The sequence below is a fragment of the Verticillium nonalfalfae genome, assembly GCF_003724135.2.
Source record: "Verticillium nonalfalfae strain VnAa140/NRRL 66861 chromosome Unknown scaffold_4, whole genome shotgun sequence".
NCBI lineage: Eukaryota > Fungi > Ascomycota > Sordariomycetes > Glomerellales > Plectosphaerellaceae > Verticillium > Verticillium nonalfalfae.
The window spans coordinates 86,470-109,905 of NW_021167229.1; the positions used below are offsets into that span (position 1 = coordinate 86,470).

Sequence of the window (23,436 nt, forward strand, 5' to 3'; positions counted from 1 at the left end):
TAAAAAAGAAAGGGTATGTACAATAAGGGTCCCGCCGCGCCACCTGTATCAAAGCCCCGTACATGCATCACCTGACCATGTTGATGACCTGCTGCTCGAGACGCGCACACTTCTTCTTCATCGTCTTGATGGCCTCGAGAAGCAGCTCGTCGCTGTCCCACTGACCAGTGGCGGCCTCAATGGCGAAGATGAAGTGGTCGCGGCGGCGGCCGAGCTTGACCTTGCCCTGGAATTCGGCGTGGCGCAGGCACTCGCGCGAGACGGTGTCCTTCATGGCGTCGCGGACGACGGCCTTGCGCTCGCCCTCGTGGCCCTCGTAGCCGGAGCCGGGTGTGCGGGCCTCATCGGCAGAGACGCGTTCAATGCCGATGACGCCGGCGGGGAAGCAGCGGGCGAACTTGTCGGCGTCGGCGCCCAGGATGGGGCGGGTGATGGTGATGGTGGGAAGGAGGCGATAGGAGGCGGTGGCGACGGGCGAGAACTTTGCGTGGTCGGAGCCGATGCCCTTGTGCATGTGCATGTCCATCTCGAGGACCTGGCCAGGACGCAACTTGGCGAGGAGGATGTCCGGGTTCGTAGGGCGAACAGTGTTGAGCGGCCCGTCAAAGTACTCGAGCTGGCGTCCCGAGGGCACATACTCGATGTCGGAGGCGTGGACGTGGGCGTTGTGGAAAGCCTTGGTCGAGTCGATCTCGCCGGGCGCGGCATCAGGGTTGCGCGTGCACTCGATACGGAGGCGAAGTTGGACAGTGTTGTAGTCAAAGATGTCGCCGGGGGTGCCGTCGGGGTTCTTCTTTCGCCAGCGGAGGAAGTCGCGCAGGCCTGCCTTGTTGGCTGTGAAGGGAACGAGACCCAAACGGTGTGCTAGGACCTCGTCCTGGATGACTGAGGTGTTGTTATAGATGTAAACCGTCTCGATGGCGAGGGTGGGGATTTCGGAGATGAGGATGCGACGGAGCGCATTGGCGATGGAGGCGTCGACACCAATGAGGGAGAAGGATGACTCGGAGGGAGAGAGTTGGTGATAACGCACGCGAAAGTTCTCGCGGAACGTGTCGAGCGACCAGCTGTTATCCTCACCAGGATAGTTGCCGGGGAAGTCGGTGGAGGCTACATCGTAGACGACCTCTTTTTCAATGCTGACTGTCTAATAGCGCAGGCGCAATCAGTAACAGCTCGTCATGCAGATTTCTTGTGACAACTCACATTCCGCTTCTCCAGCTCAGCAGCGGTGGGCGTCACGTATGGAGCCATGGTATCTGTGTGGTGGTGCTGGGCGCCGTGGGTGTTGGTGACGAAGCTCTCGGGATGCGCTGGGAAATTTTTCGATTGGGACCCCTCAAGACGGGCGTTATCTTATCGGCGCAATCGACGCTGGCGTACGTTGATCTTTCGCGGTACAGGCACCTTGTCTGGTGGGGCACCAAAGTGCGAGAAAGACTCTGGATACAACAGTTTCTCAGTTTCTTACGTCATCCACCAGCCCAGTGGCAGAACACTAGGATGCCGCAGACGGTGGCTCCATCGTCAACTCGTCATCGGTCTGGATGGTATGAAATGCAACAGCGTCGAATAGTATATTTGGACTATTTGCGTCCAAGGTTTTGCATAGAGCTACGAATTCATATCCAGGAGACGTCGTCGCTGCTTCAGCCTCGTTGCCAAAATCTGTTCGGAGGACTTTGGCTGGTTAGCTCGATCCCAAACCCGTAGGGCTTCGACGCTGGAGTGATGTCGCTTGCTGTTCGATCGACCAACAAGCTTCCTGCCATTTCAATTGAACAGACCAATTCGAAGAAGACGAGCTCATAATCTTGTTCGGCATCGTCTTGACGGTTCAACTGCGCGCCGAATTCAAGCCATGGCAAGTGACGACATCGACTCCAGCGCCATATCATTTATGAATCCTCACCTGGGCCCTTCGTTCTCGAGAATGGTTTCCTCACATCAAAACGATGGACTGTACCAATATCGTCTCTAGTGGTACTCTCATTCAGTCGCACAACACCTTCGCTCACAAAACAGACGGACAGACAGACATGACGACTGCAAACAACACAAGACTCATTTCCCAAGTCCCGCGACCATCTTGGCATGAATTACCTTCCAGTTGCCCTCACACTGCCCATTGACGGTCCCCACGAGAAGCCTTGAGCACTTGATCGTCACAAATTCTCTCATCTCCGGCCCCTCGCCCTCGCCCTCGATGGTCCACACAGTCTCGAGCACGATGCCCATGGGACTCCGAATCCGCACGAAAAGCCCACCGGCGAGGTTCGTAAACTCGTAGGTACTGACAATGTCCGAGTCCCAAAGACCCGCGGGCAACGCGTGGACGATGTCTGTGACCTGATAGCACTTGGTGTCGCCGAGGGGCGTGATGCCCGCGGGCAGCGGGGCAGGAGAAGGGCTCGTGATGAGTTCAAACTTGGACATGGCGGGGGAGCACTGTATAACGTGCTCGTGGTCGTGGAGCATGGCAATAGCATCAGTGCGTGTGGCGGGGGACGGGATTGGGGTGATGTGAGTGAGGCTCTGGGAAGTGTTGAGAAAGCCTGGGACAGTGTGAGTGAGTGTACGCTGGAGAAGTAAGTGGCGCGACGTGACGTACTAGCCATGGTTGCCGGATTACAATGCTATGTTTACTTCAGATGTCGGGGATAATGTGGTATGCTCTAATTCAGCCAAAGGGTGATGCTGTCTTCAAAGAGTGATGCTGAATATGAATTGTGGACGTCTTTTGGCCAACGAAAGTAGGCATTGGCGTCGACACACAAGGTGTCTCACAAGCCGATTGCCCCTGCCGTTACGACTGACGCGCGGTGTCCTGCGCACGTCGATCAGGGGTTGAGGTGGGTCCTGTTATGCTGGCCATCTACCTTATGCTCCATAGCGATGGCTGCTTCTAAGTACATATTGATCGTAAATCCAACCTTATCCTCCCAAGCTCGTATGCTAGAAAGTCAAACTGAAAGTGTCGGGTCTTCGACCATATTCCTTGATTATTTGTAATGATCACGAATCGAAAAATTGGTCCAGCGCATCGCGAAGCCCAGTCTGCCACCGCATTGGTGTACTGAGCCGGTTCTATTCGTCGCAATTCATCATCATCGCGAATATGATGCTTGGCGTATTGGAGGAAGGAAGCTCTGCAATTCAACTGCACTTGGAGTGTATGTCGCTTCTTCAGACTTCCTACAGTATGCATAGGGGCTGCCCTCCTAAACAAACATGTAAGGTCCATCGCATGGTGAGACGAAGAAGATCATCTATTGTGGTGGGAAAGAAAAGAATATGACTAAACACGAGGGGCTTGAAACAAGTGATAAGCAGCAAGTAGTTGATGTAGAAGAAAAGCAAAAAGGATTTCTCCTTATTGCCGTGTGCCGGTCTTGAACCCTCCGTCCCTCCACGCGCTTTCTGGCCTGCGCGCCCATCACAGTTAGGGGGATGCGATTTTGGGTATTTATTTAGGGTCACCCCTGGGACCACTGCACCATGCGTCACGGTACGGTGATCCCTGTTGGAGAAAGGGCTGGTTGCCTGGAGTTATAAGGTGCTGTACACTGGGCAGGGAATGGAGGCGGGAGCTCGCTGCCAGGGGATACAGTTTGGGTGAAGAGCGGGTGAGTCAACATCACTTTTGACATGAAATCTGCTGGCTACCAGAGTTGTTTACCGTGACCGTACGACGCACTAATGGTCATGCCTTTTAGTTGGCCGTGGGTGCGACTATTGATGATGTGTTTCGCAAGAAGTAACCCCCCGAGCACCAGGACAAAACTTCGCCGAGCCAAGTAGATACGCGGGCTTTACAAGTCTAGTTTCGAAGATCAAAGGCACATCGTCTCTCAGCACCGCTAGTTCTGGGCATCAAATTATGCGTACTCCTACATTCTCTGGGTATCTAGCCATATCTCCGTACATAATGTAGCATCATTGACACACTCTCGGATATCTTACTGCCCGCGTTCACCTTCGTCCTCCCAAGACCATAGCATCTTCTCGTCCAAACTATACGTTCTCTCTTCCGTGATGATCTTCACCACATCCATCAGAACCCTCTGCTCAGGGCGATCTTTGGCACTGTTCGTCATCATGCTCCCACAGCAGCCCTCAACCTCGCACATTAGGGAGTCTCCATCATGCTCACCGTTCCCAGCAGGGCACGTCCACACAACCTCGCGGCCTGCAACTGCCGCCCCGACGGTGAGAGTCTGGTGGCCCTGGAGGATATGCTGCCTGTGAAACGGCTGGCGGCCGAGCGCCTCAGCTTTGCGGAGGCGGACGTCGACAGTTACGACAGAAAGGTAAGCCTTGCGCGCTAGCCACGACTCGAGATCCCTGACGCGGAAATAACGTGCTGCGGCGTGTAAAGATGCATAACGTGGAAGATTGTGGCCTGCTGAAGCAGACCAGAAGAGCGGGTAGAGGGCTGTGCGGAAGTAGGCGAGTAAGTCGGCGAATGTAGCAGGGTCGGTGTCGAGAAATAGGGGATTTGCACGCGAAGCGACATGTTGCGAGATGAGGTTGCGGAGGAGAGGTGACTTTCGAAGGGTTGTGCGAGTCGTCTGGAAGAGACGTTCGCCAACTTGAATGGCAACATACTCATTGAATGGGGATAGGGGTGCTTGTGAACCATTTCTCGAAGGCGTAATCTGGACTGGAGACCTCTTGGTAGTCTTACTCCTGTCGGGGACCCCGTCAGTACTATCATCTGGCTGGCTATCTCTTTGGCTTTTCGGGGTGTGCCCTTCAGCGGCGAGCTGCGCTTGCCGTCGTTTCTCCTCTCCTGTGATGGCCGCGATGACGATGTGGTTATCAGTTCGAGGATCCCAGGTCCCGCTGCTCATCGAGCTAGATTTAGTTGCACTCAGCACAATCACGCTCTCCCGCAACTCCTGACTGAGCCATTCGCGAGCCTCCGATGCTTTTTCAAGCGGCGACAGGTTGTTCGTGAGCTGGGCGCGACGCTGTTGTAAGACTTTTCCGGCCGTGGCTTCATTCGAGTTGCCCTCGCTAAGAAGCTTGGCGATGAGGTGGTCAGCTTTGCGTTCATCTAATCGGACTTCCTCTTCAGAGCGACGCTGGGAATGCCAGTCAGTAGATTGATGAGAGGGGTAAGAAGTGCCCAGACGTACCGCAGGCTCAAGATAGACGTCCTGGCCGTTCTTCGTTGGAATAAGACGGAGTGAATAGCGGCCATCGCCAACGCGCTCGATACCAAGCTCAATACCAGATTCCATGGTAATTTTGGTGATCAAGAAATTACGTCAAGGAAGAGACGAAAGTGTTGAGTCTACGTCGAGGGGGGCAGCCACGGCATCCGAGGCGTATGACTACGTAGGATCGAACAGGAAGGCGTGACGCGTCCAGAATTTCAGAAGCAAGGAAGGAGCCAGCTAACGAGACCGATCAGTATGATCAGATAATACAATAACAACACCTGAATATCCAATTCACTCATCGGTTTCGCGTACATCACATCAAGCTGCTCCGCCCCCCAATCTCCATGCTAGGCTGTCCATCCTTCATTTCTCCGCTTCGGCCCACGACGAACTCGTGGTATATTCTCTTCAGCCTGTTGCGCTCCTGCGCGCTTATCGACGCCTTGGTTTCCACGAGCGCCTTGACAAGGTGCTTCCACCCAACGACGACTTCCTTGTCCTCCACCGCCGCCTTGACCGCTTCCGGCTGCTGCGCACGCCTCGCCCTTTTGCGCGCTTGCTTTATGCCTTCAAGCTTGGCCATGATAGCTGCCCTCTCGTGGAACTTGTTCGACTGGATCAAGGACGTAGATGACGGCTCCTCGGGCTCGCAGTAGGGGAACTGCACGTAGCTCGGAACAGATTCAGCCTTGTGGACGCCGTTTGTTTTGCCGTTCGCCACAGGCTCGTTATGGCTATCATCTTGGAGCACATCGTGAATGGCCTCGAGTTGCGCGTTGGAAATGAGGCCTTGAAGGTCGGCACCCGAAAAGGCCTCGCAGCGACGAGCAATCTCTGTCCAAGCCTCATCGGACTCTGACATTTCCGGGTCCAACTTGACCTGCTGAGAAAGAGCCTTGAGGATGTCGACGCGGTCTTCGAGGGTCGGGAGGTCACACAGGAGGGACTTGTCGAGACGACCAGGACGAAGCAAGGCCGGGTCGATGAGGTCTGGCCTCGAGGTAGCGGCGAGGACGTACACGCCCGAGAGACCTTCGGCGCCGTCCATAAGGGTAAGGAGCTGGTTGACTACCCTGTCTGTCACGCCTGTGGAGTCGTGGCCACGCTTGGGTGCGATCGAATCGAACTCGTCGAAGAAGAGAACCGACGGCTTGGCTGCTGATGCTCGCTCGAACAAATCTCGAACACTCTTCTCGGATGCACCGATGTATTTATTGAGGATCTCAGGACCCTTGACGCTGATGAAGTTCAAGCCGCATTCGCCTGCTACCGCACTCGCAAGCAATGTCTTACCGCAGCCGGGATAGCCGTAGAGAAGTAGACCTGAACGGAGACGAAGTGGGCACTTCTCGAAGACCGGCGCGTACTTTGTGGGGTATAACAGCGTCTCCAGAAGCACTTGTCGTGTCTCTTGAAGACCGCCAATTGAGCTAAAGGTGGTTGTCGAGCTCTGCAGCGAGACGTCGCGAAGCGATGTGGGCGTGAAATCTTTCAAAGCATTGTCAAAGTCCAGCCGGGCCAGGCGAATTGGACCAAGCTTGGCGTTCGGCTTAGAGGAGTTGTCTACCGACCGTATCACGGCCTCGTTCTGCGCTCTTTCGATGACAACGCTTAGGTCCTTGGGCATGTATCCATCAGTCAAGCCAGCAATGTCCAGGAAATCGAGATCAGAGTCCAGTATGAAACGCCCAGTCTTTCTCTTGGCATTCTCACGACTGCCTTGGCTGGCGCCGTCCATCCAGTTGCTGTCTTCGGCCGCGGCGCTGCCATCGGCCGTCGTAGGCCGGCTTCCATCGTGTGAGGGAGCCGCATCATTATCAGGCAAAGCGGCTTCTTGCTTGACGATGGCCTCTAGAACCTGGCGTCTCGCGTCCTTATTCGGCGCCTTGAGCTCCAGAACCTCTCGAAAGACATTTGCTCCCACAATGATCTCGTTGAGCGCCTCTTTCCCCTCCGCTGTTGCTAGGAGCACTACGCCGCTCTCGGCACTGCAATACTGCCTGACCATAGAGCTCATGATCTCGCTGACCTGACGGCTGCGACCGTTGTCCGTTGTCTGGAGTTCCGTCTCTGCGGGGCACGATGTGTCGAGGTCGTCGAGGATAATCACAGCCTTGCCGCCGAACTTGGCCCCCCAGCTGGCCGTCAGGAACAGCTGATTCAGAGTTGTTCTGATGGAGGCCATTCGGCTTTCGTCGTTGACAAGCTTTTTGCAGGAGAAATAGGTTGTGTGGAAAAAGGAGTCTTCGCGCAGCCTCTGCGCCACGTATTTTGCGACGGAAGTCTTGCCGGAACCCGAGGCACCGGTTAAGAGGCTCGTCGATAGGTTCGACAGGTGGGACTGTAGGTCCAGCAGCAGCTTGTCGATGCTAACAAGGAGACCATCGTATGAAGGCAGGGGCTCCGCAATGCTGTCCTCGGTCATCCATGCGGGGCGTGGAATAGGAGCCTGAAACTCGATGGGAGTCTTTTCGCTGATTCCGAGGGTCCACCTGCCCGGTTCCTTCGAGTCAGGCGAGCTCGGTGCCGGCTCGAACTTGATGACACCACCCTCCCAGCCCTGGGGGCTTTCGAGGCCGTCGTACAACCCGAACAGCGTGCCATCAGTGAGAGGACCCGCAAGGAGTGACGAGGCCTTCTGAGAGCCCGCATAGATGTGTCTGAACGTCTTTGCAGCTTCTTCCTTCTCGGCCTTGGATTCCGAACCAAACTTGAGGCCCTCGCTCGTCTTTTTGGATGTGGCAAAAGGATAGACAGCGAGCTTCTGCACCGCGTCTCGACCCACAGGCTGCGAGGCTGCCTCTATCTCAATGATACCACCAACCATGCCGGTGAAGCCCAAGGCCGCGCATAGAGGCGATGACAGAGCAGCAGGCTTGCTGTCCGGCGGATCATCCCACGCACGCAGGTGGGCGACCACTTTTGTCGCCACATGCGAAGTCACCGGCGCTGGGTCGTCCGCCTGGGGGCGAGTCGTGTTCGCCACGCTCCCAGACTCGCGCAGCACGGTCACCAGCACATAGTTGACGCCATTGAAGCCCCGCGCATGCAGTAGATCGTGGTCGACCCAGATGCTGAAGTCAGGCGCCATGACCTCCTCTTCGAACCAGTCGAGGCACGTATTCCTGTCGACACCCCGGAGGGTGATCTTGTTCTTGCGCTCGCGCGTGCTCTTCTTACGGCCGGAGCTGGTGCCGCTACGGCGCGACTTGGACGTGCTGGCAACGCTGCGGTTCTCGGACGAGGACTGGGTCGTTTTCGGGCGGGTCTTGGGAGCGACGATGACCTCGGCGTCGGGAGAAATCTTGGCGAATGGGTAGTCTGCTGGCGGAGGAGGGTCGAGGGAGATTGTCTTTATACGCGCGGTGGAGGTCGGAGAAAGGTGCAGAGTCAAGGCGTGGGCTGGCACGGGCTGGCCTGAAGCGGATTTGAAGGCTGGATTCGGCAGTGCGCGGACCTGGGAAAGGAGGTTGAGCTCCAGAAATGTGGCATGAAGCTCAATAATCTCCCAGTCTTCGGGAGTCAGAGGCTCAAGGTTGATGGTGTGGACCAGCGGAGGGTCGACGTGAATCGAGGCTGTGACCTTCTGGCCGTCGGTCAGGCCGAGGGTATTGGCGAGGGTCGCGTCTATCTCGACAAGACCAATGTCCTGGTCGCGAGAGGATGGGTTCCCCCTGATGCCATTGATGCCGTCGCGTCCAACAACGGGTGTGACCTTGCGCTTGCTGGGCATGCCTGTCCAGCCGACGAAGATGGACTGCGGCGGGGTGGAATGGGCACCGCCCGACGGGGGGGTTCGGTAGGAGAGCTCGACCACTACATTTTGAGCAGGCTATGAGGTATCAGCGCAATGTCCTGTTGTTGCCCTTGAGGTAACATACAGTATTGATATTGACCAAGAGGGAGACCAGCGAGGAGGGGAGGTTGACGAGACAGTTGCGCAGGTGAACGAGCGACAACTCGGCTGGTGTGGATTGGGCGTTCTTGCGGGGTGCCATTGTGAGTTATGGCAGGGTGATACAGCGCCCTGTTTTGGAGTGTTAAGAGTCGGTGTTTGAAGCAAGAGGCATGCTCAAGCAAACGTCGCGTTCAAGCTCGTGGTGATCGTCAGTCAAGCTTCGAGTCGGAACCTTGCGATGCAGAACACGACCGGTTGCATGTGCCGACCGCCGAGGCATCTTCGGGACTGGCTAGCAGCAGTGGGTCCTGAGACTGCCTGCAGCTTGGGGTTCTGCGGGGTACAGGCAGCGACCCCGGTCTTAGTCAGCGAACTCGGTGTTACGGCTCCCATCCCCTTGACGGCCACTGAAGATACAGGTCGTCAGGGCATCTTCATCTACCTTTTTTAAGGTACCTAGGATAGGTAAGGTACCTAGGATAGGTACCCAAGACTTATCGACACTGCCCACTTTCCACTTCTCTGCTCGCTTTTCGTGGCTCTCTTCTTTCTGACGACTACTGCTCTACTCCTCCGGATTGTGGAGCGTCTTGATGGCATCCTGGTTTACGGGTGGTTTGCTACATGCAAACACTACTTGCAGTGAGTGGCACATGAGGATGCACCAATATGATCGGGCTAGGTTTGGTTTTGCATTGCATTCTTTTTCTGGGATGGAAGTCCGCATACTAGAGAACCAAAGCTCTTAGCCTTGGCTGGTGTCTCGCACACAGCCTAATTGTTCCGTAGGCAGCGCGCTGGAATCTGTCACGCGCGGGACTGGTCATTTGCCCGAGGATCATCTTCTTAACAGAATGGGGAGTCAAAAAAATGACGTGCCCATCACGCACCTGCTTCGGACGACGGCCCGGCGGTCAAACAAAAGAAGGAATGCAATCGTGTCTACTCGACATGCATTCGCCAACGGAGAGGCTACTCATCACCTAACAAAGATCGAATTTCCCTATCCCAACGCCAGACCCCCGAAAACAAAACCCGTCAACATCACCCCAAGCAAGGCTCAGGAAAGAGACAAGCCCCTGTGCATGGACCCCGCCCCTTAAGCATCCTCACTGCCCTCACGCTCGGCATCGTTGCCAGAGGCGTTGATGAACACGAGTCTCGTCATGTTGCCAGCAGTTTGCCAGACCTGTCGGCCGTGTCAGTACGATCGGGTCACGTGTGGTGGAAGAGGGTATACTCACATCGAGGCTGTTGTACTCCTCCAGCGCGGCGAGCCACTGGTCCTCCGTGAAGCCCTTGGCGATGACTCTCTCCTTGACCTTCCTCAAGCTCAGCACGCCGTACTCGTCGTCCTCGTCCGCGTCGTCAGGCCTGCATGCGCCACTGTCGGCCAGCGCCTTGACCATGTTGTAGATTCTGCTGTTGGGGTTGAGCCTCTGGCGGCCAGTGCCCTGGTCGGCGGCGAGCGACTCCTTGGAGGCCTCGAGCAGACGCAGCGCCTCGTCCACGTCGTCCTGCTCCACGAGGTTGCTGAAGCGCAGGCGCGCGAGGGCCTGGGCGATGCGAATGATGCCGAGAAGAGTTCGCGGCGTGACGTGGGTGAACTGCTCGCCCTTCTTCTCAGCGCGGCGCTGGGCCTCGCGCATGCGGACGTACGTCTTGCTGACGTATTCCATGACGCCCGCCGTGACGACTGGGCGGTAGGTGCGCGCCTGGGCAATGTAGGAGCGGACTTCATGAGGGCTGAAAATTACATCGTCCTCACCGGCGACGGGGGGGTGGCGAGAGTGCATGTGCACGTAGGCGACGTGCTTGGCAAGCTGGGCGTCGGACTCGCGGTTCGGCGTGTCAAGGATCAGGAACATGATATCGAAACGCGAAAGAAGGGCGGCGGGGAGATTGATGTTCTCGACAGGTGAGAGGCGGGGGTTGTATCGGCCGTAAAGAGGGTTAGCTGCGGCAAGAATCGAGGTGCGCGCGTTGAGAGTGGTGGAGATGCCGGCCTTGGAGATGGAGATGGTCTGTTGTTCCATGACTTCGTGGATAGCCGTGCGGTCGTTATCGTCCATCTTGTCGAATTCATCGATGCAGCAGATACCATTATCGGCGAGCACAAGGGCGCCGCCCTCAAGGACCATCTCGTCAGTCACTGGGTCACGGATGACGGCGGCCGTGAGACCGACGCCACTGCTACCACGACCAGAAGTGTACACGCCGCGCGGCGCGACCTTTGAGATGTACTTGAGCAGCTGGGACTTGGCCACACCAGGGTCACCCATAAGGCAGACGTTGATGTCACCACGAATCTTCATGCCGTCCTTGACCTCCTTCGTCACACCACCGATGAGGAGCAGCAGGAGAGCCTTCTTGACGTCAACGTGACCGTAGATCTCGGGAGCGATCGACTTGGCAAGCAGCTCGTACACCTGTCCAGATTGCCTGTACTGCTCGATCCTCCGCACAAGCGCGGGATCAATGATCATCTCGGAGTAGGCCTTCTTGTGCTGCAGAATGTAGTGAGCCTCGAGGTATGTGTCGGTGAGGAGGCCAGCCTTCATAGCCTTGAAGCCAGTGTAGGGAGTGGGCATGAAGATGCCGGATATGTCGACAACGTCGCCAGGGTTCACCTTGCGTACGGAGGAACCGTAGCAGAGAACAGTGAGTGTTCGAGGGATTTGGCCAATGGGAACCTGTTCAGCCATTTCCTGAACCTTAACCTCCTGGAAGGGGAGGAACTTGGACGCTCTCGATGATGGTTGCAGTTGGCTGCGCGACTGGTTCTTCTTGCACGTCTCCGAGGGACACATGGTCAAGGGAGTGTGCTGCTTGTCGGTGACAGGCTGGAAGATTTCACTGCCACAGCCCTCGCAGTAGTAGGCGCTGACGGAGACGACAGGCTTGACGTCGGACACTCGGGTTGCGATGGCGCGGACCGTGATGAGGTGGCCCAGGTGCTCGCCGCGGACGTCACGGACGGCCATGGCCTTAGATTCGTGATCGACAGTTTGGGTCCGGGGCTTGAAAGCCAGGGTGTAGCGGCGCGTCAGTTCTGCGGGGAAGCGCTCGGCAGCGGCAGGAAGATCGCCATTCGCGACAGCCACATCCATGGCCTGGTTATGTTCTTCTCGCCGCCTCATGACAACATCGAGAACGTCTTCCTTGAAGCTTTTCACGTGTCAGCAATGTATAATTGGAGCAGTCGAGTCGCGAGGGGCCAGACGTACGACTCCTTGTTCGTTGGCGCCGGCATCTGCGAGTCAATGGCTCTCGAGAAAATCTCGACATAGTGCTTGGTATTCAGTTCGACCGACTCGACCAGCTTGAGGCGCTCGCCTGTGTCGGCTTCCAATGACTTCTCCCACTAGATTCTGTGTGAGTTCATTGCTCGATGCACAGCGCATTGGGAAATACTGACCCCGTGAAGGTCGTCCAGGTCTAGCATGACCTCGTTGATCTTGCGATCTGCCAGCTCTTGCAGGATAATCTGATACTTTGGCTGGGGAGTGCGCGCCTCTTTCTGGCGGCGGCGCCTCTCCTCCGCAACCTCGTCGTCCTCCATGACATCGTCATCTTCGTCAAAGTCATCCTCATTTATTGTTACGTTGCCGAGGGCATGTGTGATGGTCTGCTCGGGAGTGGCTTTGAAGTCCTTGAGGAATGACTCGAAGGCGGCTGCAGTGGTTGTAGTCAGTACTTGTCGCCATGTCAATGCTGAATCGCGGGGAAGTGTACCGAGCTGTGCCTCGTACTGGACTGGCGCCTTGAATTGACGGAGCGCCATCGTGAGTTGTGGATGGGCAGATACTGTCGGCAGAGCTTGTGATCCGTCAGAGAAGGAGATGGAGCCGCTCGATGCGATGCCAAATGCAACAAGGAGAAATGCGCGTCGCAAGAAGCTCTGTCGGTGGGGGGCTGAGATGCGGGATGGAGGACGGGATGGATTGGATGGACGTCGCTGGTTGTTGGTTGCCAGGGGGTTGCCCAGTCTCACAAATTGGAATGCTGGTAACGCGAGAAGACGCGTTTTCTCGCGTCGCGTGGGAAGGCGCCCACCACTGCAGGTTTAATAGGATTGTGACTAAGCCAAAGATGGACCACGAATGTGGCTACTACCATCCTCCCCCTTTGTAAGGTAAGGTATGGAAGTCTAAGGTATTCCGGCTGCCCATTCTCATTGGGCCTGGGTCAAATTGCCTTCAAACGGTTTCGACCCCGATTGCAAGCACAAGATCTATCAAAATGACCATTGTAGTCATTTCACTTGGCTAGCTTCCAGCGTTGCGCCTCGCGTTATATGTCATCTTTCACCAGGGAAAGATGATCACACATGCAGGCAGAATTGACAAGGGCGGCGAATGCGCGAGGAATTACTCATAAATTTGGCATAACCAGTTATTTTCGTGTCTATTGGGGCATGGATCGCGTGATCTCGGCTTGTAGAAGTATTTGGATCAGACATGTGTACCTGTCACATCTGAAGCCGCACCACGCTGGTGGCCATCGGGGGTTTATATGCATATAACGTGATATGGTTGAAAGTCTGCTCACACATCATCAAGGACCTGAGGGGGAGCACAGCAGGGAGATATTGAAACAGAGTCCCAAGACCCCGTCTAGACGAGTAAGGCTGAATAAATATTTCTCAACTGGAAGCATCCGTCTGTGGGCACGGCTACTGGCCTTCAATCTTGTCTGTTCGACTAGGTATATCATGGAGTAAAGCCTGTCTACTACAAGGTATGCTGCAAGAGAAGAGTGTCAATACATGATGCAGAATACTTTGCGCTTGTTAGAGCGGTTCCTCTTCAGTCAAACTCAGAGGAGTAGGCGTTCGAAGCAGATCGCGGGCGCTGCAGCTCTCCACTATCATGATGCCTCAAGTACGAGCACCCTCTAACGCATGCCCTGGTTACCGCAACACAATCAAGGCCCAGGCTCAAACCTGTTGTGTGATGAAATTGAAGTTGTACTGCGAGATCGAAATGATGCACTTTTGAAAAGCCCCGGTTCATAATGCGCGTCAACCGGTTTCCCAGGATCTGCGCACCATCTATGAGTGTACTTAGAAAAGGTACAATTCCTTCCTTCCTCGTTTGCAGACCCCTTTCGTTAGTTTCTATGTCATTTTGCTTGTGTGTTTGAGATAATCTAAGCGAAAAGCTGGTTGTGGCTATGGAGCACGGCATGAAGGGGGCAAAGGGAATGAAGATCTTCATACGGCTCGTAGTGGAGTTGAGCAGCATCGTGGACTGTGGGCAAGTCTTGAGTGTTTTCCCAGCTGTCTCTGATACCAGTAGAACACTGGAGCAGCTATGGCATAGCCGAACTGGCTGTCGTCATCTTATGTGTCGACTTCGAGGTCATTGCACAGGGGGCTTGAGGCCCTTCCACAGAGCTGTGTGCATGGGGGTGACAGTGATGAAATTTGTCCCCTGAACATGACCACAGGGACCCAACGACATGTAGCACGATATTGATGTCAGATCAACACCGCAAGCTTAGCACGAAAAACATCCGCAACCGACACGGAACAAGAACCAAGTCGCTAATTCGCCGCAGAGCTTTGTCGCAAGGGGGAAAATGGCAAACTCCATCGTCAGAGCAGCACATTAATGACATATCACTTGAAAGCAGGAAGACGAACGAGATGAAACAGAAACCATCCATATGATACAGTATACATGCCAGAGACCATGGTACATCTAACTCTACAGAGTGACAAGCCGCTCTAAATGCGCGAATGCAGCAGCGCGGCACGCTCAATCTCTCCGATGACGCCCTGGCCACCGAGCGTCCACTTCTCCGTGACGGTCGTCTCGTTGACGAGAGACCGCAGCATGCCGCTGGCGGCCCAATACTCCATGACGGCACGGGCCTCGGCCTTGGAGACATTATCGACGTGGAAGACGTCGACCTTTTCGAGGACCTCGTGCACGCGAGCATCATAGTCCTTGCGGTAGGGGTCTGCCGTGGGCAAGTGTTTGCCGGCGGCGGCTGCGGACGAGCGGGCGAGCGCGAGGTCCATGCTCGGCGAGCGAGGAGCGTTGCTGCGACTCGTGGCGCCAATGACTGCGCCGCCGTTGGCGAAGGGAGTCTTGCCCGAGAGAGCGTCAGTGAAGAGGCGGACGAGGGTCAGATCGTGAGAGTGGACGAGGTTGAAGGACGGGTCGCGGTATTCGCTGATCTTCATAATGTGGGAGAGGCCGTCGAGGCCGAGGAGGACGGGCGGGCGGCCAGGGACGGCAGTCAGTTCGTACCAGAGGGCCTTGAGGACGGGCCAGGCGTAATCAGGCTCCTTCGCAGCAGTGATGAGGTCGGCGAGCGTGGGGTCCTCAGGGAGATGGAGGAGCTGCAGGTGGCTATAGTTCTTCGAGGCCTTGTACTGGGCGAGGATGTCGTGGTTTGCCTTAATGATCGTCTGTAGAAGGTGGAAGCAGTAGACGGGTTGAGTGAACTCGACGGGGGTTGTCTGAGGCACGGGCGAGTACTCAGTGTGCGCATTGGTGAGGTCTTGGGCTGCTGAGCTGTCAGTAGATATTCCAAACGGAGAGAGAGAAGGGGGGGGGGGGGTCGAGAGTACTCGCCTTCGGGGATGTGGATGACGACCCAGTTGTTGAGAAGGGCGTGGGACATCGCTTGCATCAACAGCAAGCTCTTGCCCGAGATGCGCTCACCCGTCAAGACGGTGCTCAGCGTCTGCTTTTCCGCCGCCGCCTCGTTCAACCTCTCCATCATCTGCACCGTCTCCTTCCTGACGAGCATGTGCGGCTTGCGGAACAGGCCCCAGTTCTGCGTAGTCTTGAACGATTCGAGGGCGCGCAGCTGGTCGATGAGCTTGTCGGGCATGCCGATGATGCGACCGAGGTTTTCCTTGCTGACCATGGCGGCGGCATCGGCGACGGGCAAGCCTGTGACGACTGCGGCGTTGTTGTTGCTAAGCTGGATACGCTTACGGAAAGCCTTGCGCTCGCCCGGCTCGGGCTTCTTGAAGCGGACGACCTCGCGCTTCTTCTTGGAATTCTGGCCAACCTTGCCCTTGCGGATGTGTTTTCCGATCACCTGGCGAGGCTTATTGCCGACAACCTTGGACGGCCCGGCGGCGGCGGCTGTTGTCGTCGTGAAGGGGGCGGTCCATGTGATGATGGGGGTAATGCGGTCGGCCAGGCGCAGGCCGGAGGTTGGCCGCGTCAGGCACCGTGTGCAGTTGACAGACGCCATTGTGGCCGAGTTTCTAGATCGTAGGGGATGTCGATTGGGGGTGCTACGAGTCCATTCGGGGTCGGACCGGTGGCTCGTCGAGGCTCGGACGCCAGAATTTGGATCTACAGCTTGGACGTTGAGGAGGAAATCTCGAGACGATAGGTGCACCCCCGGATCGCGTGGTGGAGCGCCGCAATACTGACCGACCATTGGCTGTGGCAGCTCAGCCGGTAATTCGGCGCTAGCTGATCCGTCTCGTTATCTTATCACCACTTTCGACCCTCCAAAATTTCAGTCCCAGAAAAGTTCACGACCATTTGCCCGCCCGCCGCCCGCGGCTGCCCGTCTGAACCAACCACCGGCGTACCGTCAAGAGCTCTTTTCCCGAACGTCGACGACGACCTCCTTCACAATGGCGACCACCGACTCGAAAGCAAAGCTTTCCGTAACTGTCGACCGTGCGACACCGTACTACTTCGACCTCGGCCTCCTCCAGGCCACGGACCCCAACCCCTTCAAGATCACCTCGTCCAACATTGAGGAAGACCTTGCCAGCATTGCCCGCGATGGCGCCCAGGGTGCGACGTCCCTGCCAGCAACCAAACACTTCATAGTGTCCACAATACTGACATGTATCCAGTCATCATCAACCAGCTCATGACCGCCTGCCCCATCACGGCCACCGCCGATGGCGTCCTCCTGACCCTGCCCCCGCCCTCGACCCCTCTGCCCCGCGAGCTGCCTGTGCCCAAGGCCAAGGAGCCGACAAAGTGGGAGCGCTTCGCCGCCAAGCGCGGCATCAAGCCCAAGACGCGCGAGCAGCGCCGCAACCTCGCCTTCGACGAGGACACGGGCGAGTGGGCCCGCAAGTGGGGATACAAGGGCCTCAACAAGAAGGGCGAGAACGACTGGCTCGTCGAGGTCGACCCGGCCGCCGAGGCGCAGCGCAAGGCCGGCACCGAGATCCGCGGCGACGGGCGGCGCGAGAGGAAGGAGAAGGTCAGGAGGAACGAGCGGAAGCAGAGGAAGAACGCGCGCGAGTCGATGCAGACGGGGAAGAAATAGGTCGTGGTCGCTGCTCGGCAGGGAGAAAGGGCCGTTGCCGTCCCCGGAAGGGCGCTTGCCTCAGAGGAGGGTGCCAGCGAATGGGCGCATGTAGGCGGCGGCATGGGATGGATGGCATTGCGGTGTTTCGGCGTTGGGACGGGAAAAATGTACCCCGGTTTTTCATCCTTCAAAGGCTTGCTCTGATACCAGCAAAATCGTCTTGTCCATCTACATCTCAGTCCGCGTCAGCGTGCCGAGGCATGATGTGCAGCCAACGTGATCAAGTAGAACATGTCACTTGTAGCCAACAGGTCAACGAAAGACGACAATCGGCTCATCTCGATTCATCCACCACCAGGAGGGAGGCTCGGATAGTTGCCCCCATGCCGCCATTATCCCGTCCACCAGCTTCCGCAGCAACTCCTCATGTTGTATTATACATAAATCCATCAACAGACCGCCCAACCTCACGTTGCATGCGCTCGCTCTTTTCGTGCCACCCAATATCACGCATTGTATAGCATTCTCCAAATGCACACCGCTCCTCTGTTATCCGCGCGCCTTTGCCAAACATGAAGAAACATCGCTAAACTCTCGTGACAAAACGCAGTTTTAGAAAACACGCACGGCCAAGAGACCAGAAGGGAGGAGACAGAAATCACAAAGCCAGCACTACGTGAGTGCACATAGTCTAGCGCCCCGTCGAGGAGTTCGGATAGGCCAAGACAACGGTGGACGACGCTGCAGCTAAGCCTTGAGCAGAGGATACACCTTTGATGCGAGTGAGCTGAACACGTATTGCCCGAATCGTCGTAGCCATCAGAAATACAGTAGCCAGGCGTCGTGTCGTCGTTGTGTTGGTGCTGAGCCATGTACATGCAATGCCGCCCGGGTATTGTAGTAGAAAATCAGACAAGAAAACAGACGCGTATCCAGGGGATGCAGGGACTCAGAAACCGAGGGGCGACAGTGGCTTGATGGGCGACAGTGGCCGAAGATCTCCTGAGCCCCTTGGGGTATCTTGGTCGCTATTAATGGTGAGCGTTGTCGACATGGTCAAGTTGGACCCGACGCTACCATTAGAGCCATGCGAGTCGGAGAGTGGTAGGGCCTTTTTCTTCAGCCGCGTCTTGGGTTGTTGGTCCTGGCTCTGACTCGATTGTTTACTGCTGTCTGACGACGAGACGGCCCGGTCGACCGCACGCTCGTCGTTGGTTGCCGGGAGCTGCTCGTCGGGGACAGGTTTGCGTGACTCGGAGACACCCCGTGGAGGGGGTTGGTTCAGTAGCAGGTACTCCTCTTCGATGTATCTCGCCTCAGCTTTGCAGCCTCTCCAGCACTCGCGCCAATCGCAAACCAAGAACCGGAAGCAGAATGCGTCAATCTTCATGCACGGCTGAAAGCAAATACACAAGTTGCGGAAGTCCATCTTGTTCTTGTCTGAATGTGCGAGCAAGAGACTGAGATGACAGGTGATGGCGAAGAGCAGGTAATAGTTGAAGGGCGAGAGGTTGGAGAGTTCGTCGATCAGCAACTGAGGAACCTTGTCAGAACCAGCGCACTCTTTGGCAACCCTCTCCTGAGCGGCCTTGGGGAAGAGTTCATCGGGAAGCTCGCGCAACCAGGCCTTGAGCATGGAGCCGATAATGTTGATGTCGTACAGATCGTCCTGCTCAAACAGATTGACATCCAGTTCTAGACGCCAGTTAGTTTCGATTCCGCAAGGGGATCCCAGTCAGACAAACCTTCATCAAATCTCCTTTGCCACTTCTTGATTTGAGGCCCGCTGCCCGGAACTCGGTAGAGACCTTCAACATCGCAGCCCTTGTAGTTGAGGTAGTCAATCGCGCGCCAGGGAAACGCTGGCATCCAGAACTCGGTCTTATCCCTAGAATCCTCCAGCTTCCGTGATATGCGCGTCCTCCGGGTCTGTTCCACTAAAGGGAGGTTGATGACCTTCAAAACATAATGTTCGTCATCAATGATGGGCTCCCGCTCCGTAGTGCTTCCACTACGTATGCTCTTGCCGAATAGTCCTTTGCTAATCATGTCTGCGGCTTTGAGGTTCCTCAGCCCACCGAAGAAGCTTCCATTGTCGCGAACAGAAGGTGATGCGTGTTGTCGCGACGGTTCTCTGTCACGCTGGTTCTCTTTGTTACTCTGGTCTCGTTGTGGTAGAGGCGGAGCACGGTCTTCTGACCTGTTTCTTGCGGCGGAGTTCATCTTGTTCGTGCTGTTGCTGCTGAATGACCTATCGGCCCCCTGTGGTCGCGCCATGAGGCCTGGACTATTGTTGCCTAGAGGTGCCCTCGTAGATTCTATAGCCTGGACTGGGGAGTGGATCGTCTGGCGGTGCTCTTTGGGACTGGGAGTAGGAAGCTCCTGTCACGGGCTGATTTGGTCCGTCCCAGTAATCCAAATGGTTTGGGCTTGTTCTTCTTAGACAGATGACTTTGGGAGGCGCTGGTGGTGTATTCTCCCGTGGAGGAATGAGTTAGGTTGGATGGAGGAAGATGAGAGGTGGAAGACTGCTGAGCAGAACGTTCCGGAAGAGAGGTGTCTGCGGCGCAGAATGTACACAGTTAGCAGGTGCGCGCAAAGAAGGCATCGTGAAGAGCGAAACGAGACGCCAGGGCAAGTGGCCTGGAGATGGGACCCGCGCCGTGCCTGTCGCATGCACTGTCGCATTGGAGAGCGGTTTCAGCACGAAGGGGGGGGGGGGGGTTCAAGGAACGCGCACGCGCGCGTGCAATTGCCCGTACCTGAAAGCTTCGCAGACTTGCTGCTGGGGACAGAGGTGTCAGTGCCTCGCGATGCGATCTCGCCCCGCGACTCGGAGCGTCTGTGCTGATGCTGTAGTTGTTGTTGTTGTGGCGGCTCCTGCTGCTGAGTGGATTGTTTCTGGGTCGATTTGGACGACTTTGTCAAATTGAAGAAGAAGCCGCTCTTGGAGGGGCGACCCTGATCGCGGGGCTGGGATGGCTGCGTGGTGTTGGGCTCGTGTCGAGGGGCAGGGCGAGGATTTGGCCGAGTGGGAGTCTCGGCAGGCTGATGCAGCGCAGAGGTGATCGGGGGGTAGTGTTGGGGGTCTTCGTCGTCGTCGTCGTCAAAGTCTTCGAGGGCGCGCGAATGAGCGTGGGAGGCGGAAGCATTGAGAGAAGCCGAGTCGGGTTTCTTGGGCGAGAATCTACTGAATGGGGAACGTGGTGTTCTGGGGGACGAGCGGTGGGAATCTGCGCTCGGGAGAGAGACGACTTGGAGGGTTTCAGCGGAGCGCGGGTGGTGCTCGTCCTCGGGCAGGGCGGAGTGACCCGACAGCGTCAGCGGCTGCGGTACGGGTTTGCGTGCCATTTTTGGCTGGTGCCTCACCCTACTGGGAGTGCTCTGCGGTGGTACGCTGTTTTATGCAGCGCTTTGCTTTCCTCGCTTTGCTTTGCCTGGCGGTGGTGGAGTTGGTTTGAACTGTCTGGACTGGGACAGGCAGCTAGGCGCTGCTGGTGATTGAGGTACAGGCGGCTTCCCACAACCTGCAGTTCGATACAAAGAGGTGCCGGTATGTGTGTGCGTGTGTGTGCGTGTATGTGTGTGTCAAGGTCCTGGCCAGGCAGGTGAGGTCCAGGTCCAAGGCTTGAGGTCCGAGATTCGTATGGAAGGGTTAGGCCTGATTCGTAGGGGCGCCGCAGGAGGGGGTTAGGTGATGTCTCGAATTGGGCGCGCGCTGCGCTGGGACGTGTGTGATGGTGAATCCGTCTGCTGGGCTCGGAAGAGAATCCAGGGGTGGTCCGGTGTTAGGATTCCAAGGCAGACTGGGAGAGGGGCGTAGCCATGAGAGCAACAACAATGCAAGAAAATTGATATCGGTCAGAGGACGAGTCAAGTCAAATTGGGGGTTGACGTCCAGAGGCCAGGTATAGGGAATCGAAAAGATGATGTAGCAGCGGTCCCAAAGCCAAGGCAACGACTGACCTGGCAGAAACAGGCGGGAATGGCGTGGCTTGCCAGATTGCTGCCCGGGGCCACGAAGAATGCCGCGAGGGAGCAAGTGTCGGGCACTGAGGTAGGTGCTTCTGTTCAAGGTGTTGTGCAGGGTCCTCGGAGGAGAGCAGCAGAAAGTGAGAGGGCCAGGGTCGGGACCAGGGCCGGTCAGGGTCAGGGTCAGGGTCAGGGAGACACGAGACAACCCGCTGGATGGGCAAGGCAAGACAGCTCACGTCGAAGAACAGGCTGGCGCGGAGGGATAGATAGCGATCCAAGATGAGCCTGGAGAAGCGCCAGGTGGAGCCCGAGGCAGGCGTGTGGTTTCTTGCTGTAGGCAGTCGATGATAGTGCGCAGGGTAGCGGGTGCGAATGAAGCGCGCAAATGCGATACGGTTGAATGATTGTGTCTGGCCTCCAGGCCGTGGGGACTGCGAGGAAATACCAAGTCTCCCTTGCTCAGAGATGTGCAAAGCTGTGGGTACACATGGTGTGTTCAGAGATCGAGGATCTTTTGGCACTTTGTCTTCCACTTTTTGACTCTTTGATGTCTGGGAGTGTACACTCTACCTAGGTGCTTGGCATATGGCAAGTAACAAGAAGATTCGACGGGTGGTCCGAGGCTGCTGATTGTTCTGCTTACAACAAACGTTCTTTTGCTGGTGACGGGGCAGCTATGCAGGCACCAATCTACCTGGCTACCTAAGGTATCTAGGTACCTAGGGTAAGGTACCTTAGGTGCTTCAGGTAAGGAAGGCAAGGTACCTAGGTAGATGCATCCAGACGATGCTTCTCTCTGTTGAGCCTGCGAGCGCAGGCGGCAGCAGGAGCTGGAGGGGCAACGACTAGTGAGGGGTGCTCTCACAAGAACAAGGGAAGACGAGGGAGAAAGCGCCTGGGATTCGCACAGGCACAGGCCGAAGCGCAGGCTCTGTCACAGGTACAAGCACAAGCATTTGTCACAGGCACATGGCCCGCAGCACGACTACTGAGGGATTCTGAAACACCACACCAAAGCTGCACCGCTTTCAGGGGTTGCCTTAGTGCGCGTGCTAAACGCCGCGCCACTTTCGAACCCACTTGCCCACTGTAACAGGAACAGCACCGGCACTCCACTTCTGTGCCAGATGCCCACGGCTCTCCCCTCTTGTGTGTCTCGCGTGCACCTGTCCTCGACGACGACGACGACGCACGATAGAGGCAGGGTGGGGTTTCTCGAGTGGACTCGGTGGACTCGATATCAGAAAGTCAAGACGGTGGTGCTCCTGATTCACAGAGAAAGATCTGGGGTAAGCGGTGCTTGACTCGCCTCAGCATTGGAACCCAGCATTGTGGGATTAAAGCAAGCCCATTACGAGTCTTCATCTCGCCAGAAGTCCCAGACCCAAGACCATGGACCAAACGCTGGTAGAAGCTTCGCTGAGGTTAAGGCCAGCTCACAGGAAGTGCCGATCATGTCATCTACGCACAGCAGCCCTCGCCCGTCAAGAGTCGTACACTTCTGAAGAGTTCTTGTTGGATTGGCTCCTGTCGCCAAAATCAGCATGACGAAGACGGCCGAACAGCCTCGTTGCCGCGTCTCCCGTTACCCAGGTAGATATGGGCTCTGCCATATAATGATCCGACCACTACCGCTTCCTTTCACCACAAACCACTTATGTCATGACAAGCTACCAATCCAAGCATGGCGACCTGCGGTATCGGAACCTGGGCAGCACAAAAAGTTACCTATTCTGAGAACTGGAGCCAGACTTCCGAAGGACCACAGGCCCCGTGACAGCCTCACCTAGCCGGAAAAACAAATATTAAAAAAGGCTGCACATGCACAGCACTTGTTCGGCATTGATTCAAGCCACTTACAGCAAAGGGCTGAAGGCACCGTGAGAGCTTATGCAAGCACTGCTCCGCTGGATGCAACTGAATGTAACCCAAATGTCCAGCCTATCTGATGTCCTACAATCTGAAGATCCCCCAACTCCAACCATTGGCTTCTGACCAGGCCAGGTTTGGCGCCTCTGCCGTATTTACCATCAGGTCTACTCCGCTCGCCGTATTATTTCGCTTCTGGCCCAGTGTCCGGAAAGGCAGGGTTCCTTCGTCTCGTCTCCTACACAGACTTGAATACTCCCGATGACGCTACTCCAA

General features: G+C 56.4%; 9 protein-coding genes across 9 annotated transcripts; 1 reads left to right on the forward strand and 8 right to left on the reverse strand.

The window, feature by feature from the left end:
- Nucleotides 1–67: 67 nt before the first annotated feature.
- On the reverse strand, nucleotides 68–1,254 carry RPC40 (DNA-directed RNA polymerase core subunit rpc40; the record flags this gene model as incomplete). The annotated part of the gene is made up of 2 exons (XM_028640066.1): nucleotides 68–1,147; nucleotides 1,207–1,254. 2 exons carry the CDS (start codon nucleotides 1,252–1,254, stop codon nucleotides 68–70), a joined length of 1,128 nt encoding a protein of 375 aa, XP_028498930.1.
- An 810-nt stretch (nucleotides 1,255–2,064) lies between these two features.
- Nucleotides 2,065–2,618, reverse strand: D7B24_005923 (uncharacterized protein; the record flags this gene model as incomplete). The annotated part of the gene is made up of 2 exons (XM_028640067.1): nucleotides 2,065–2,555; nucleotides 2,612–2,618. 2 exons carry the CDS (start codon nucleotides 2,616–2,618, stop codon nucleotides 2,065–2,067), a joined length of 498 nt encoding a protein of 165 aa, XP_028498931.1.
- A 1,341-nt stretch (nucleotides 2,619–3,959) lies between these two features.
- On the reverse strand, nucleotides 3,960–5,246 carry D7B24_005924 (uncharacterized protein; the record flags this gene model as incomplete). The annotated part of the gene is made up of 1 exon (XM_028640068.1): nucleotides 3,960–5,246. The coding sequence occupies one exon, from the start codon at nucleotides 5,244–5,246 to the stop codon at nucleotides 3,960–3,962; it is 1,287 nt and encodes a 428-aa protein (XP_028498932.1).
- Nucleotides 5,247–5,481: 235 nt separating this feature from the next.
- On the reverse strand, nucleotides 5,482–9,166 carry PEX1 (Peroxisome biosynthesis protein pex1; the record flags this gene model as incomplete). Its single annotated transcript, XM_028640069.1, has 2 exons — nucleotides 5,482–9,000; nucleotides 9,050–9,166. 2 exons carry the CDS (start codon nucleotides 9,164–9,166, stop codon nucleotides 5,482–5,484), a joined length of 3,636 nt encoding a protein of 1,211 aa, XP_028498933.1.
- A 999-nt stretch (nucleotides 9,167–10,165) lies between these two features.
- Nucleotides 10,166–12,850, reverse strand: MCM7 (Mcm2-7 hexameric complex component; the record flags this gene model as incomplete). Its single annotated transcript, XM_028640070.1, has 4 exons — nucleotides 10,166–10,255; nucleotides 10,311–12,234; nucleotides 12,294–12,430; nucleotides 12,485–12,850. The coding sequence occupies 4 exons, from the start codon at nucleotides 12,848–12,850 to the stop codon at nucleotides 10,166–10,168; spliced, it is 2,517 nt and encodes an 838-aa protein (XP_028498934.1).
- Nucleotides 12,851–14,797: 1,947 nt separating this feature from the next.
- Nucleotides 14,798–16,287, reverse strand: RSM23 (37S ribosomal protein S23 mitochondrial; the record flags this gene model as incomplete). Its single annotated transcript, XM_028640071.1, has 2 exons — nucleotides 14,798–15,593; nucleotides 15,650–16,287. The coding sequence occupies 2 exons, from the start codon at nucleotides 16,285–16,287 to the stop codon at nucleotides 14,798–14,800; spliced, it is 1,434 nt and encodes a 477-aa protein (XP_028498935.1).
- A 394-nt stretch (nucleotides 16,288–16,681) lies between these two features.
- Nucleotides 16,682–17,334, forward strand: D7B24_005928 (uncharacterized protein; the record flags this gene model as incomplete). The annotated part of the gene is made up of 2 exons (XM_028640072.1): nucleotides 16,682–16,847; nucleotides 16,910–17,334. The coding sequence occupies 2 exons, from the start codon at nucleotides 16,682–16,684 to the stop codon at nucleotides 17,332–17,334; spliced, it is 591 nt and encodes a 196-aa protein (XP_028498936.1).
- A 931-nt stretch (nucleotides 17,335–18,265) lies between these two features.
- Nucleotides 18,266–19,539, reverse strand: D7B24_005929 (uncharacterized protein; the record flags this gene model as incomplete). The annotated part of the gene is made up of 2 exons (XM_028640073.1): nucleotides 18,266–19,011; nucleotides 19,062–19,539. The coding sequence occupies 2 exons, from the start codon at nucleotides 19,537–19,539 to the stop codon at nucleotides 18,266–18,268; spliced, it is 1,224 nt and encodes a 407-aa protein (XP_028498937.1).
- Nucleotides 19,540–19,898: 359 nt separating this feature from the next.
- D7B24_005930 (uncharacterized protein) lies at nucleotides 19,899–20,667 on the reverse strand (the record flags this gene model as incomplete). Its single annotated transcript, XM_028640074.1, has 2 exons — nucleotides 19,899–19,995; nucleotides 20,057–20,667. The coding sequence occupies 2 exons, from the start codon at nucleotides 20,665–20,667 to the stop codon at nucleotides 19,899–19,901; spliced, it is 708 nt and encodes a 235-aa protein (XP_028498938.1).
- Nucleotides 20,668–23,436: the final 2,769 nt, after the last annotated feature.